This window comes from Macaca thibetana, chromosome 17, assembly GCF_024542745.1.
Source record: "Macaca thibetana thibetana isolate TM-01 chromosome 17, ASM2454274v1, whole genome shotgun sequence".
Classification (NCBI taxonomy): Eukaryota; Metazoa; Chordata; class Mammalia; order Primates; family Cercopithecidae; genus Macaca; species Macaca thibetana.
Genome location: NC_065594.1, coordinates 81,488,520 through 81,504,879, shown reverse-complemented (window position 1 = coordinate 81,504,879; position 16,360 = coordinate 81,488,520). Strand labels below are relative to the sequence as shown.

The following is a 16,360-nucleotide window of genomic DNA, read 5'->3' as shown; positions in this document are numbered from 1 at the left end:
TATTTGATTTTAGGCTATTCACATGTGTTTTCTATTCAAGTACTTTTGTTTACTCTTTTGCAGAAGATCAGATCTACAATAACTCAATAAATATTTTAAGCTAGCTTGGACAGCTCATTTTTCTTTTTGTGTTTTATTCCTACAGGAAAGACTTAGACATCAAGAGAAAATGCATATTGTTTTCATAATGCATATTCTCTATATTGAAATAAAAAAATTAAAAAATTTGAACAGTCAATTCTTCATTATCTGTGAGTGTATAATTAAGTTTCAGTTTGCCTAAATTCAGAAAATCACTCTTGTTGGCTAATACTACTTTTATAATTTCAATGATGTTGACTTACTGTCACTCTTAATTATATTTTTCTGTAGAACAATTTATTGAAACCGAAACAGCCACCAGGGCCTATGTAGGAAAAGACAAATTATTCCATAGTCTGTAATATGAGTGAATTATCTCAGTATATAGTGGATCATAAGGATGATTAGAATAGAAAGAAGTTAGAGGATTTCCCTGTACCTCCCAAAAAACACATCAATGATACACTTTCATTGTTTTAAATAAATTTTGATAACATTGGACTCACCAATATTTAAATGCAAATAAAAAATGTAAAAATAAGGCCACAGATGCTCTAACAAGACCATGGTTTATTTGCCACCTTGCTTTATCTCTTTTCACTCATTTTATGTTTTGTTAACAGTTAAGAATTGACTAGATTTTTAGAACTTTACCTTTTAGCTGCATAAATGTAACAAAACCCAAAAGGGCTGTTATGTCATTTAACCGAGGTAAAATTTGGGAACCAGTTATTTTGCATATCCCATAGAAAATATCTGAGACAATAATGATGTAGTATAGAATGGTATTTGGTATTTCACTCATGTGTTTGTTATGTGTATATGAGTGTTTTGTGTGTGTGTGTATATATATATATATATGAGAAAGAGAGAAACAACAGTTTTCATTTCAAAAAATTAGAAGTACTCTAAAAAGAGTTAAGGGGGTAGGTACTATAATGACAGAGGTTATCACATTGTTTACTTGATAGAGGAAAATTAATTCCAAACTTTCAAAACCCATGCCGAATATAAATTATGTTATTGGAAATGTTAGGACAAATTAAGTATCTGGTTGATTATTGGTACTCTAGGGCGTTCATATCTTTGATACAACTTCACTACATAGAAAATCAAGGTCAATGCTTCATGCTTTTTCTCCTAATTTAATTAATAGTAGGAGTGAGGGATTGGAATGTGCTTTCAGAATACGCATTAGTTCCTTTTGCTACCTTAGCAAGTCATTTAATAGAAGCCTTGTGTATATTTGCAGTTTCAAGTACGTGTGCTGATGAAAACTCACGTGCCGCATTGATACTAATGGCCACATTCTACCCCCTTGAACATAGAGAATGCATATGGTAGTTCATCTTAACTAAATCTAAGAGCTCTTTGTAAAATACCTTAAACTTTCCAAAACCTGAAAAGCAGTTTGGGCAGCTCGAATGCACTTGTATTCCTGATGGCAGATGACTTTAATCCCTAGTTTTCCCCAAGCATTAGTCACTCTTATATGTCCTTTCCCGGGACTTCCAAAAATCATTTTCTAAAAAGCCACATGAACTACTGTGATTATGTCACCAGACACTATTTAGATAATTCCTCAGATTTTATTCAGGTAGTTTCAGTTGCTATCTTGCCATTCTGTTTCTGCCCCTATATCATGTCAATTATTAGATTTTTAATAACGTAGCAGAAAATGAGGTGTTGCCTTTGGCTGCTCAAGGGTCTCTTTCCATGATTGTAGGAAATGAACATTGAAATGATAATCTCCTGAAGGCTCTGGCTTATGGGAAGAGAGTTACTTGTTATTATTTTGTGTAGCTTTGAAGTTGACACTAGTATGACTATGTTGCTTTTGAACCACATGAGAGAAAGTAATTTAATGTTCTAGGATGTAAATACCGCAGCTCGCAAAGATTGATTGAAGTGAATGAGAAGTTCAGGTGTTGACATTAGTGTGCAGTGGAAGGGAAATCTGAGTTTTCTTTTTTGAGAATTAAGTTAAATGCCTGTCATTTTCCTATAGAGTGTGTGTGTGTGTGTTTTACATCATGGACCCACAAAGAAGCCATAGCTGCCATTTAAACCTTCTGTCCTACTCAGAAATCCATGCACACTCGTGTACATGTTTTAGGTATGCAGACCAGAGAATGTGAAGGGAGTAATGTCCTCTGCGGGCTGGAAATGATTGCTTTACCACAGGAATTCCTTCTCAATGGAATTGCTTTACTTCAGGCAAAACAGAAATGGGCAAACCGCAGTGGTCTGTGCATGTATGGATGGACCATTCTCACACCTAACCAAGCAATGTTTGCTTTTCCTCCTCCTTTCTTCCCATCACTAGTTGCCATGTACCGAGAACCATCTTTGCATGATGTTGGGGAAACGGTCCCGAAGCCTGGGGTGACGCCAAGTAAAAGCACAAGTGCGTCTGCAATAATGAATGGAGGCAAACCAGTCAACAAGAGTAAGACAACATAGCCAGATCCTCACAGGTGTTGTGACTTATTCGTCCTGAGCACAGTTGAGTGATTTATCCTCACCAGACATTCCTGCTCCGTGGCTGAAGAGCAGCAGGAAGTAAGCTAATGCTTACTCTTTGCTGTCTCCGAACTTCTCTGTTGCAAGTGGATAAATCTCAACCTGTTGCGCCCCCCACAACAAGAAGACACCTGGATAACCAGCTAAACTCAGACCATGGAATGCCCTACCAGATATGGAATGCCTTTTTAATATCTTTTCTGTGACTGTGACACTTCATGTGAATGACATACTTCACAAGTACACTCGATACCTTGCCTGCTGACAGCTACCCATAATCCTTTTTGAGTCCTGTTTCAGCGAAATCTATGTGTTTAAGTTCAATTTTGTAGCACACAAATAATATTGAGTAATTTCTAGTTAGACGCTGTAAACCTGTGCTATTATGGATTTCTCTTCTTCCCATTTTTACAGGGCTGCTCGCTCCACTGTCTGTGACCTTTTGCAGGGATTTTGTTCCTCTAAATCTTAAATGTTGCCGTTGGCTTAGGTTGGAGAGCAATCAGGGAATCAGGAAGCCTTCTAAACCTATTATTACAAATTGCATCTATAAAGATTAAGATTGTTGTCTCTGGCTCACACTATGGATTAAACACACATATACGCTCTGTTCAGTAGCAGATACTGTGCTCCCAAGGTCGGCATTGCCTGGGTGGGAAAATGGCTCAAACACAATCCAGGGAAGCTCTCTATGATATGTGTTTGACATCCCCCTCTAGTTTCTTTGTGTGTGTGTGTTTTATACATATCACAAGCTTACTGGTAATGGTAACATTTGCCTTGCCCAGCGAGCAAGACCCACTGGTTTTTGAGAAAGTGGGTCCAAAGATTTCTGTAGGCCTTGTAGGCCTGATTAAGGTTCATTTTTCATCTATTAATTCTCATTATTTGGAAAAAAAACAAAAAAAAAAAAGGAAAACCAATAATTACAACCTACAAGAATTGCGCTACCTAAATCCATTTCAGATATACTCCGTCCTGTTTTTAATGAACCAAACTTAACGCCATCCCCGTTTCTGGCTGCGTTCCCCTCATACTCAGCAGAGCATGGGCAAGACGGCTGTTGTGTTCTTTCCTGCAGCAGCAATGCAAACGTTAGTTATAAATTAGACTTTAATATTTTTGGTGTTTAATGACAAGTTTTTAAACTGGACATATTAGGAAAAATATTTTTTTTAGCTCAGCATGCTGAGTCCGGTACTGTGTATTTCACCAGTACATGCCTCTAACTCAGCATTTGGGACTCCTGTTGCCCAGTGGCTGGGTTAGAGGTGCCTTGCCATGATCTCAGAATACAGTCTGTTGAATTATCCTAGATGAAAATAAAGGCAAACCAACACATCCATCCATCAGGATTTTGGTCCATTCCATTTATTTATTTCTTTTTGTTTTATTTTGCATTCTTAATTTCCTTTTTAATTTAATACTGTTTGTTTGAACTCTGAGCTTAGGGAAGACAACTACCAAGAAAGGCCAGGAACAGTTGACTACACAGTGAAGATTCCATGCAAAATGTTCAATACTGGATCTAAAGGGGTTCATACTAAACTGTTTGGGAATATATTTGTTAACTCTGTGTACACCTAATAAAATTCAATGTTTTCTTCTCAGAAGAGTTCATTGAGACCAAACTGAACCTCATTTATTGAAAATTATATGTGGGATCAATGTACTGGCCTCTTGTTATTCTTTCTATGTGGGAGGATGACCCAGTCATCATTTTCCCCATCTGCACTGTATTTATTGGGAAATTATTTTGTCACTGCTTTCATAAATCTTCATGACAGCCCTTGCCCAGCATTAAAAAATTCTGGCCTGCTTAGCTGATTAAAGGTTTAGTATAAATTTAACTGTTTATGCTTATTTCATTTTCATATTGGATTCTACTTGAATAAATAAAAAGTTAGCAGAATGTTTGAGTAGATTTATTGTCAATGATGCTAAATTACAAATATAACAAAATGATTCCTTTGGTCATTTTTGATTTGGTGTTATGTCATTTTGAAGCCTATTGTTTTTTAACAGGATCAGTTAAAATAACTTCCATTAACCAATTATTTTCAGAAAACATATATCCCATAATATGTGGCCAACTATGAGTAATAAACTTGTAATCCAATCAAATGGGCTTATAGACACTACTTATAGCAACACATCACACACACATACACACACGCGCGCGCGCGCACACACACACAACAAACAGCCCCAGCTGTTTTTGTGACTGATAATCAGCCCTACTTGCTGGTTTCTTTGTCCCCTGCAAGTCTGTTTATTGGTTTAAATTAAGATAAGATTTATTTTTGTAAATGACTGAGATTTATGTAAATGTGTATCTCTGTTGTGTTTTATATATGGGGTGTCTATAAGGGCATTTATCCCTATGAAGGATGTCAAATACTTTCTTCTAATATATGTTTAGACATATTGCAGAGGGGTCCTTGTTATTTGTAATTGAGTTAGGTCATTTACTTTGTGTCTGGTCTCACCTGTTGCATGGGAAGAGGACAGCACTGATGAGCTGCATGTAGTAGGTACCTGTGTATCAAGAACTGTTGGTATGTATTGCTAATTTGCATACAAAGAGTTTGTCTGCATTGTACAGTTTCTGTGTTTAATATCATTTGTTGTATTCACAAATACAACATATTGAATAAAATATTTATATGAAGGCATATTCAAAAACATCAAACAACTTTATGTAACAAAATGGCATTGCATTACCCACCAATATAGAGAAATGTCATGTAAATAAGTTGGTAAACTCAATTTCCCCCTTTACCATGCCAAAGAAAATTTTAGCTCTTTGATGATACCTCTCTTGCTATTTGTTTGGGATAAGACTTCACCATTTTTTCCCCTCAGAAATTAAGTTTGCTGTTATTAAGTAAGTGCAATCTGTCACTACTGATGTTCCGTATAGTAAATCTGATGGAATTCATTTGTATTTAAAGGCCGTGTGTTTTGTACCTCCATGTGCATATGTCCATTGTATCAAGTCTCTATAATACTCCGTTCCTTCTGCATGCATATCTGGTGTGGGAGGGTTATTTCTACTGATTTGTTATAGTCGCTGATTGCTTTGCCAGTCCCTCAACAATGCTCGGAAATGTCAATTGTTTTGATATTTCAAGTGACAACATTTTTGTTTTCTAATATAAGATTGCTTTTTAAAACATTTTGCTACCACTTTACTTGGAAAAATTAGAGAAGACATGCAAATTCTCCACCCTATGTAAAGAGCAAAATGGAACTGAGCATTATTTCATTACAAATCCTGAAGAATTTGGAGATTCCTGCTCTAAATGTTTGCTTGTCCTGAATGTTTTTGGGTAGGAGTGGCTTAAAGAGATACACAATGGGTCCAAAGGACTCCTGCTCCAGTTCTTCTAATAGTTTGCCTCTTGGGGAGCAAGCGGAGATTCTTTATCATACGTAGCCACTTGCTTAATGCTTTAAGCACTAAAAGTTATTTTTATCAGGATAAACAATATCAGATTTGGTTGTCTTTAAAAGCAAAAACCAAAAACTTCTTAAAGTTAGACATGTATCACTTCATTTAAAATTATCCCCCTAATATCATATAGATCATTAACATTTGATACATAATCAAGAAGAGACCACATTGACTAACATTCAGTTGAGACGAAGATGAAAAAATAATTGAAATTTTTTTTTCCATTTTAGTTCAGAACAAGGCTATATCGAGGGAAAGCGATTGGGCTAAATCCTCAATATTTTTTTTCCAAAATGCAGGCATATCAAAATCCAGGATGTACATTGTCTTACTTTTGAGGGAAATAGTAGTCATAGCTTTGGTTTCTTAGCCTACAATGTGGCACATAGGGCCTTTCACTCTCTTGAATACGGAGTAGGGTTTCAAAGTGTTGACAGTTGAGTCTGCAAACTAAGCCTGAGTTATATTTTAGTTTTTTTTTTTTTTGTCTTGGTTTTCACTAAGTCTAATTCCGATATCTACTGGCAGAGATTGTATTTGCATTTGAAGTACTGGAGGGCAGTACTTCCAAAGTGCTGTTGGAATCCAGATAAACTCAAGGAGCCCAGAAAGACAATGGGTATAATGGCTCTCCTCTCATGACTTAGCACTTTAGTTGACTTTTTTGAAAAAGTAATTGGGTAGAATACCTCAGTGATGATTTGCCAAACAAGCAGGGTTAGTGCCAACACCTTCTCTAAACTTGTTGCATCTCTTCCAATTGACATTAATCCCACAGCAGCTTCCTAAAAAGCAGGAAAAAGCCAATGAGATTTGCTTCTTTTCTCTCACCCATTACAAGTTTGTTCTTGCCCTGCTTGTTTTTAGGAGGGAGTTTCTATCGTAGAGTTGAAAAAGTACAAAATCATATTTAAAAAGGAAAGAGTCTATGTCTTTACATGTAACTATTTTATTCTTTCCAATCTAAATTCAATTACTTCTTAACAGATATATTGGTGTTTGCATTGCTGGCATCAAAACCACACATACACACACAAACACACACATACACACAAAGAAACATAGGGGATAGAAATAAGTAAAAATAAAATATTTCTATTTTCAAAGAAAAAGCATTCCTTAGAGTTTAGGTACCATGAAACTTATGCTATAATACAGTTCCAGTACTATGGTTTCCAACTAAATGAATACTAGAACAGAGCTGACTATATTTTCATCTTTGAACTTTTAGTAGAGATGGAGTTTCACCATCTTGGCCAGGCTGGTCTTGAACTCCTGACCTCATGACACACCTACCTTGGCCTCCCAAAGTGCTGGGATTACAGGCATGAGCCACCATGCCTGGCCTATTTTCATCTTTGTCCTAAATTTTAGATGAGTCACATTTTGAACTTTATGGTATGATAATTTCTCCAATATCTAAATTCTTTTTCTGAAAAAACAAATGCTGAGGACATTTTTGACACTCTTACATGAGACTATGAAAAAGAGCAGCACTTTTGTTGTAGTTGTTGTTAATAAAAAGGATAATAACATACAGAGGATTATAAGAAAAATAAGACACACCTAAGGTTTTCTGATGAGCCGTGGAGAATCAAGGACAGTTCCAGTGGCGCTGAGGCTGACAAAGTACTGCCCAGCTGCTAGCCAAATCCACCCTTAATTTGTTTTTGTACGGCCTGGAAGCTCAGAAGGAATTTTTATTTTTTTACAGCTTTAAAGTATTAAACAGAAACCAACAAAGAAGAATATAAGACAGGGATGTATGTGGTCCATAAAGTTTAACTTTCTGGTCCTTGATGGGAGGATAACCGCTGTGGTAGGGAAATCCAAAGGTCATTTGTATTACGATAGCTAGATAATATAATGAATTCCAATGTCTGTGCATCAGCAAATACGTCATCAAAATTGCTACAAAACAATAATAATAGGTTGTTTGCAGCTTAAAATGTTTAGGTAGTGAAGAGGAAAGAATATAACCTACATTATTTATTGACTACTTATATTTCCCTCATTTTACAAAAAAGATATATCAATTTACATAATAAGAGAACTACAATATGGTTGCACTCCTTAATCTCAGGATAGAGATAACAATTTTATAAATCTATTACATTATGAGAACATTGTTAGGACTATAAAACTCAGCATCAGTTAAATGTTCTCTTAAAATAATTTTCAATATTAAATTTTTAAGTAACTCAGTGGATGCATATTTTCCTTATTTTTGGAAATTTGACTTATAAAGTTTAAGCCATGACTCTAGAATATTTACATCATTAAAATAAAATTTCCAAGTAAAAATTTTCATTTTAAAGTAATACGGAAATGATTTTGCTACATTATTCTAGGATTTTACAAAATAATTCACCTTTAGAAAAAAAGTGTTTTTTTTAGCTCTAAATAATTACAGGTTGCCTAAACTAATGTGTATAAGTAGATTTACCTGTAAATATGTAAGGGAAGTCCCAATTATTGTACACTTTCATAATTCAATGTGAATTTCATACAAAGCAAAGTTTCACCATAAAGAAAATAAACATTTTTGTTCCTATCACTGAGTGAATATTTGTAATTTCTATTTAAGCCATTTCTAGATTTTTTTTTTTTGGTCCTTTGTGAGCTTCTGAGATTGGTGCCATTTTATCACAGTATTTCTCTTCTTGAATTCTTTGCATGACCTCAGGTTTCCAGTAAGTTATCCTTAGAAAAAAGAAAGTATTTTAAGGGAAACGGATGCATACTTCAGGCCCATTATATATGTAACTCAATATTGTCTTTTTAAAAGGCCACATTACCATGGAATAAATTAAAATAAAAAGTCAGATTTCTTGTACATATAACCCCTGCCCAGTTTTTAAAATGTGTTATTTCTAGAAATCTAAAATAGATCTCCCTAAATAACAATTCATTTTTAAATAAATTATCAGCAGGTAAATATATACTGACACAGAGTATAAACAACTTCTGTCACTATTTATTTAAAATGTTAAATTGTACATTTTTCATAATTTTTTTCTTTAAGAGAATCTTCTTTGATGAGTTTAAAGTGAGAGTAGACAAATGACTTAGTGGCTAAATGATTTAATGTCAAATGACTTAATGACCAGTTTTTGCCCTTGATCCAGCCCCAATCTGATATTCTACTTCCTGTGTGTTTGTCTTCATTGTCCCCATATTAAAATGTTGACTGATATGGAATTCTGGAAAAATCTGATCGATTGATTAATGTGAATATGCATGTTTTCCTTAGATTCTAATATGGTCTTTATTGTGTAAGAATATGGATTTCTAATAGCCATATAATTCAATGTTTCTCAATTTGGGCGCCACTGACACATGGGGCTGGCTAACTCCTTGTTTGGGGGCTGTCCTGTGCACTGCAGGATGCTGAGCAGCATCCCTGGCCTCTACCCACCAAATGCCTACGACATACTTCCCCACCCCACCCAGTGTGACAATCAAAGTTGTCTGTAGATGTTGCCAAATGTCTTTTGGGTGGAAAAATTGCTCTCGTTAGGAACCACTTATGTTAATTATGGAAGAAACATTTTTTTCTAGTGTTATTTGCATCTGAATTTGCATAACTCGTTTCTAATAGGTACTCAGATTTCCTTCGTAATTCAGAATAGAAAAATATACAATGGTCTTTTTAACCTGTCCTAGTGGTGATTATACAGGATTTTCTTTGCATTTAAATGTTCTAATGGCCTAGAAAAAACAAGAATCCAGACCTCTCTCGTGTAATTGTTAAGGATATTCTGAGCCAAGCCAGATTTCACATGCATTTCCATTCCATCCATCCCAGCATTCACAGTTTCCACAGCTACAGATTCCATTCCCTGCAATAAAATACAATTGGGTATCATGATCATGATCAAAACGTGCCAAATTTAAACATGCTATTATAAATCACAAGTGTCCACAATGAAATCATTTCATTCATCCTTGGTAGATTTTCTTACTGTGCAATGATGTTATTACTACATTTTATTAAGCAGCTGTGAGACATCTAATCTTTCAAACAATTAGTGGCATTTATTTGGTGCCACCCTTTACCGACCAGATAGTAACCATCGTGTATCACTCCAGCTAGGCTTTTAGGTGACATATTTTGTTTCCCTTATAGAGCAAGTTATGTCTGACTTATGAATAAATACTGAAAAACATAAAGCTCTTTGACATAACATGAGGCAGGCCAAGTAATCAGCAAAGAGAGTCTTATGTAGTAAGGATGGGCAGAAAGCAAGGGTCTAACTTAATGACACTCAGAGTCATCTTTTACCTTCAGCTAGAGCTGAAGAGGACAAGTATACATGTCTCTGTTTCCTCTGTAACTTGGCAAAACAAATGAATTTATAATTAATTATGAGGGACTCAATAAATTAGGATAGCAGTGGCTATGACACAGCTGAGCCCTCTTTATACCTCTCCCCCATACACACATCCAGTTCCCTAAAAGCAACCAACACATCAACTAGTGGTACTCAGATTCTGTTTAAAAGAATATTCCATTCCCTATACCATGTTCAAAGTAAAATGTGCCAAGAAAATTCTTTTCTGTGTTCAATATATAACTAGATACATGTGAGTTTGAGGTGGGGAGGTTACTTTGTGGAAGTATTCCAAATAATCACAAAATTTAGCTTCATTGTCTTGTATTCTTCTACGCCCAGGAATAATGTGAGGGCTTTTTCCCAAATGCCCACTTTGCCTTTGGTAGATATGCCATATTCACAGTTGGCCCTGTTGGTCCGGCCATCTAAAGCATTGCATGATGAGTGTCCCTTAGCTCTGTAACAAACTGTGGCATAGAGCAATTAGAAAAGGTTAATACTGCACCTGTACAAATGAGACCATCATGTTTGTCGCAGTCTCTGTCATCACAGTCACAGAATTCCCCAGAAATATACCATTCTTCAGCAGAACAAATGCACTTCCCACAATGACAAGAACCTGAAATTACAAAGGCTATTACTCGCCATCACTGTATAACTAAAGGTTTCCATCTCAAATACAATCTCGTTGACACACTGACAACAGGCTTCTAATAACCCATCATCCAAAGGTAAAAGTTTATTGAATGGCTGGTTTCTCAGAGGGGAGCTTTACTTACTGTAATTCATAAAGGTCACCCAGGAAAGCCTTCATTATGGATCTAGACAGTTGCAATTAGCCTTGAGCAAATGTCCCATGGCCCAGTCTGGTTGAAATGTCAACGAGAGCAGGATGGGGTTGATTCTTATAGATGGTCTTCCAAAAAAGTATTCAAAAATAGATTTTTTCCCCCTGAATTGAATCATATTTTTAAAGTGCCTCTTCTTTAAAGGAATTGAATAGGGAATTGTATTAAATTAGGTTGCATTTCTAATGAAAACAACTACTAAAGTATTGTGCTTATGATTTTGGATTTTCGTTTACATGATTTTCTTGGAGCAGGAGCACACCTGCATATTGGGTGGCTAATTAAAGTGCTAAAAGTGCACACAATCACTCAGTACATTTGCCTCGTGAGACTGTATCCTCAGGACTGTCATAATCTAGGATAGCTCAAATTACTCCCAAAGTTCATCTTTTATGAGACTCTGGATTCAACTCTTTTTCCCTCCACCCATTTCTCCTCCTACCTAATTAAAACACTTCCTCTTTGGTTATTTAAAATATCTTTATTTACTGAGTAAAAAATTTTATTAAAGATATATTTAAAATAAAAGAAAATAAATAAGATGAAGGGCATCCAACACAGAAGTAAGTTCTCTCAGTTTAAACAGCTTTCCATGACAGGCTAAAAACCCTTACATGGAAAAACTGCCTCGACGACAACAGGAAAGACTTTACAATGAAAAAGAAACAAATAAAAAGGACTTCCTTTTCCTTCTATTTCCTTGGGTTGGTTGTTCTTTCCAAACATGAGTTTCCTTTACTAAAAGGTGGCTATCAGTAATTTTTTAAGTCAAAAGTCATGTTGAAAGATTGTGCAGTTGAAAAAAGTATTTTGACATATTTAACAAAACTGTAGAATTGGTAAGTTCAAAACACATTTAAAAGGGACAAGAATCAATCATTAGTGCTTCTTTTAAAACACAGTGATTAAAAATGAGTTAACAGCCTAGGTGATTAAAGTGATTATGGAAAAGGAGTTGCGGTCATCACAGATATCATGAAAGGATTCAGGTTCATGTGTCTCAACTACGTGATATTTCATATCAGGGAAACTGGTATATGCATTTTAGCTGCAAAACTCCCCAAAATCCAAATTAAATGTTTGCCATTTCTTGACACACTTCTCAAGGTAAGAGTGCAGTCAGAATTATTTATATTGTGACAATTGTGTTTTCATTTATTTTTAACTTCTTGAGTAGCTATGGCATAATTCTATTTAGTCTTGACTTGTTTTCCTGAGGGTCCAGGTTGACTTGCATGCTCTTGAGCAAAATATACACATTTTCTCAGTTTTAATAACTGACTGACATCCCGGTGGTTTCTCAGGACCCAGGAAGGTGCTCCTCCCAGGTCAGTCTGCAAGGGATGCTGGTTCCCTTGTGATCTCATCAAGGTGAGGAATTTTCTGATTTTAGAGATTTCTTTATCCTAATTTTAAAGACTTTATTTCACATTTCTAGGCATAAAAATGTGCAGCACTCTACTGCTTAACAAATGGATAGTGATACATCTGCCAACAAAGACCACATGGAGTACTTCATTGACTATCAGAGTCGTTTCCTCAGAAGGCACAATACTTAGTGTTTTATTTACATGAGTGGAGAAAGATTATTTGAAATATTTGACTGTTTTGTTTCTAAAGTAGTGTCTGATTTTATATGCCCATAATATTCATATATACACCAAGGATATCATTTTATATATGTCACAATTCATGAAAAGATCTTATATTTCATCTTCAAACTTATCCTCTGGCCCTGGAACTATTCTAATCACTGCTCTTGCTTCTGGAATGCTTAGCTTCATGCCCTAGTAAAGTGTTTTCAGAAAACTGGTAAGCTCAGCTAAAGTTAATATGGCATATATGGATAGAGCATTTGATGAGTAAATTCCAGTTCTGAAAGTCTACTAGTCGCTGAAATACTTAGAATAAAAAATAAGGATTGATTTTGTATGTGTCATGAAACAGTAGCTTTTCTAGGTCAGCATTTTCCCAGCTGTGTTATTCTTTCCTGTTTGTCAATGCTCAATGCATCTTAGAGGTAGGAAATTCTTCTACTGCTTGTGAAACTAGAACTAGATAGCATATAGTAATAACACAGTGTGAATACTTATTAGGACCTATTATAGCACCTTCCTTGTAGCACGCTCTAACTGTTTTCTTCCATAGTAGGGGTCAAATTGTGCCTCTCTTAAACGGGAAACACATAGGGAGAGGGTTCCATCAGACAGACGTAGACTGCATGACTATCAAGAGGGGAGAAATGGTTCAACTCAGCTGGCCAAGACCCACTCACACCCCTGAGACCCAGCCCAGCCAGAGAACGGCTGGCTGATCTTGGCAGGAGTTTTAGGGCGGAGAGTTCATCACCATAGCACCACTAATCCATTCATTTTCTTTCTCAATATAAGGACCCTTAAGAATGTTCCCATCTCCCTTCTGTGCATTTTTGCTGGCTTCCTTCCCTGGGGAATCAGTCACATTTTCTCATGTGTCTTCAGGGCATCTTAGGACATAGAAAGGGGAAATAAATGAAATTTTACCTTCAAGGATGAGAATGGAAGAGAGAATAAAGGAAACTGCCCTGGACCTCACAGGCAATAAACAAACAGTTAACTGAAGACTTCACTCTGATTCAATCCACTCTTCTTTTTAGTGATCTGCCTATCTGTGATGTATCTCCCTGCAAAAACTTTCATATACAGTAGTTTAAAAATAAGCTGTTTCTTCCTGCAGGTCTGACTGCACAGACATATTGAGCGAGGCAACTTGAACACCAGGCTGAGGCTGATTTTGTGAAGCATCTTTCACTCTTTCTCTTTCTGGGGATGTGGGACAGGTCACGGGTGGGTGAGTGAGTGTATATGCTGGACTTCTTTGGGTGATGTGGGACCCAAGAAGTATCACTGAGAGTTTAAGGAGACAATTAATGACGTGTTTACAGCCATTGTCGCACAACAGCATCTGTAAGAAGATTGGATGTGATTACCTGGATCTAGCTTGAAGTAATCAAGGCAAAGATAAAATTGTATAGTCTGGGATCCAAATAAATAAATCCCCAAGTGAACAAAACAACCCACAATGGATTATATCATGTACTTTGCAAAGGTAGCTAAGCTTAGGGGAGACCCGGCACGGCACTAACCTCATCTCTCTTGGTTATTCACAAAAACTATTTGAGTCTGAGGGCAAGGCACCTTTGTCCGTTGCCCATTCCATTACTAATGTTGGACTTTCTTTTTCATTCAAGCCTGACAAAATGCTGCAACCTGACATCCCAGCAGGCAGTTTTCACTATTGTACTAACTACTCCATCTGTTATGAAGGTCACAACAATGTATCTTGTTTTAACTTTTTCTATGGAGTGATTTATTGTCTTGGCTATAAATTTGTAAAGAAATAAAACGCTATTTCTTCATCGTCTCCTGAGGTGATGGCTTTATTGACGCTCATGGGAAGTGCACGTTTCAGCCTTTTGGTGGGTACAGGCCACCAAGTGATGCGCCATGGTGGTCCTGTGCCCACTGCTCAGATCTGTCCCATAATCAAATAAAGAAGGACTCTGAATATCTTTTGTGACCATCAGGGTGAGGGACTTCTTCCATTGACAAATTTGAGAAAAGTTATAGAATATTTGGACAAGTCCATGAGATTGATCAAGAAATACATGGCCCCCGTCAAAAAATCAGAAACAAGTTTTTCTTTTCCATCACCACGTTAAAGCCCCTTAGTCTATTTCATGCGTTACTTTTCCTGTGGTTCGCAGCGTGGGTTGTGGGGTGGTGCTCCCCACTGGAAACAGGAGTAACTGTGGCATCCCCATTATCCTCTGTGCCTACCATACATCACAGTTCCGTGATCCTGGTTTTATCCCCTTTCTTCATCGATAATCCAACAATGATGTCTCCATAATAGGAGAAAAGAAGGGAGATCACGATCAGCTGCTGCCAAAAGTCTGAAGGCCCATCCACTAACATGAATGTCAAAATGTGCAGCCTTGGGGCAGCTTTTATATTTCCTTTTGAGTTTAAAGACTCCCAAACTCTCTATCCATTGAAGGATAAACAAATAGTTTAGACAAATATGCTTTCAACCCTTCATTGATCTCTGAATATATTGCCACCACCCAAAGCAAACAATTTGCAAAGGTATTAGCTAGAGAGACTCTTTGGCTTTGCTTTGTTTTGTTTTGAGGAAATGCCTTTAAGTCAATATTTAGTCATCCTATTTTTTTCTTTGTATTTTCTACATTTACGATGCTGAAAGATGAGAATCTTTCCTAGGGCTGTAATGACTTTCATAAGAATGTTTATTTCTTGAAAAGAAACAACTCTTGTTGCATGACCTTCAGTTTAGGAAATGGAAGACTGCTATTTGTTACCCTGGAGGGTATGACTTTGTGTAGTCTTCCTGTACTCGCAGTTGGACGCGTCTTAAGGACGACCCGCTTATGGACAGTGTTCATGATTCAATAGTGAGTGTAGTAAACACATAAACACAAACACTAGTTGACTTTTAAAATAAACAAATATAAATAAGCACACTAGTGTTTTAATACATATGGGTATCCTCATTCAGTAGGCAGCTTCTGCGAAAAGCTTCTATTTTTATCCCAATGACAATGCTATTACAGAAAACCAAGTCAAAAAGTATCTAAACTTAAGTGCTCTATGTCTGAAGCAATGCTCAGAGGAAAAATAAATCTGATTCAAAAACTATTCATTCTTGGTATCTTTTTATACACAGATCATTCCCTTCTAATCTGATAACATCTCTTTTATTCCCTTCTACTTCTCTCTTGCAGTTTAATTCCATCACTGCCTCCTTTTCTGCTTTTCTTCATTAATCTCCTTCTCCCCAATTCTTTCCCTTGTTTTCTTCCTTTTAACCTTTCTTTCTTTTTGGTTCTCCCAACACAGCTTGAATTCAAGGTAGGTGTTTCTAGGGGCTGAGGCCCCCTGAGAACAGAACTGGTGGAAGATTTGTTTGGGGCTTGAAATTAGATTGAATTAATGAGAGAACAAACAAGGCACAAAGCGATTGCTTTAAACTCATTTTCCACCTGCCTGCTGTAATGGCATTAGGTTGAAGGCATGGCCTCCTTGCCTGAGCATTATAAACACAAGTGTTGAACA

General features: G+C 36.4%; 2 protein-coding genes across 5 annotated transcripts in view; one reads left to right on the top strand and one right to left on the bottom strand.

Moving 5' to 3' along the window:
• Nucleotides 1-8,615, top strand: part of FGF14 (fibroblast growth factor 14) — a 678,189-nt gene extending 669,574 nt beyond the window's left edge. For 3 of the 4 annotated variants that reach the window (XM_050766682.1, XM_050766686.1, XM_050766685.1), the window contains exon 5: nt 2,408-8,615. In XM_050766682.1, the coding sequence (XP_050622639.1) occupies nt 2,408-2,544 (137 nt within the window). In that variant the 3' untranslated portion in view covers nt 2,545-8,615. The remainder of the gene's footprint in view (nt 1-2,407) is intronic. The other variant, XM_050766683.1, reaches the window with a different exon arrangement.
• Nucleotides 4,515-16,360, bottom strand: part of ITGBL1 (integrin subunit beta like 1) — a 274,697-nt gene continuing 262,851 nt past the window's right edge. The window contains exons 11-13 of the mRNA XM_050766680.1: nt 10,904-11,017; nt 9,796-9,903; nt 4,515-8,764 (exon numbers count right to left, since the gene is read on the bottom strand). Of these exons, the coding sequence (XP_050622637.1) occupies nt 9,812-9,903; nt 10,904-11,017 (206 nt within the window). The 3' untranslated portion in view covers nt 4,515-8,764; nt 9,796-9,811. The remainder of the gene's footprint in view (nt 8,765-9,795; nt 9,904-10,903; nt 11,018-16,360) is intronic.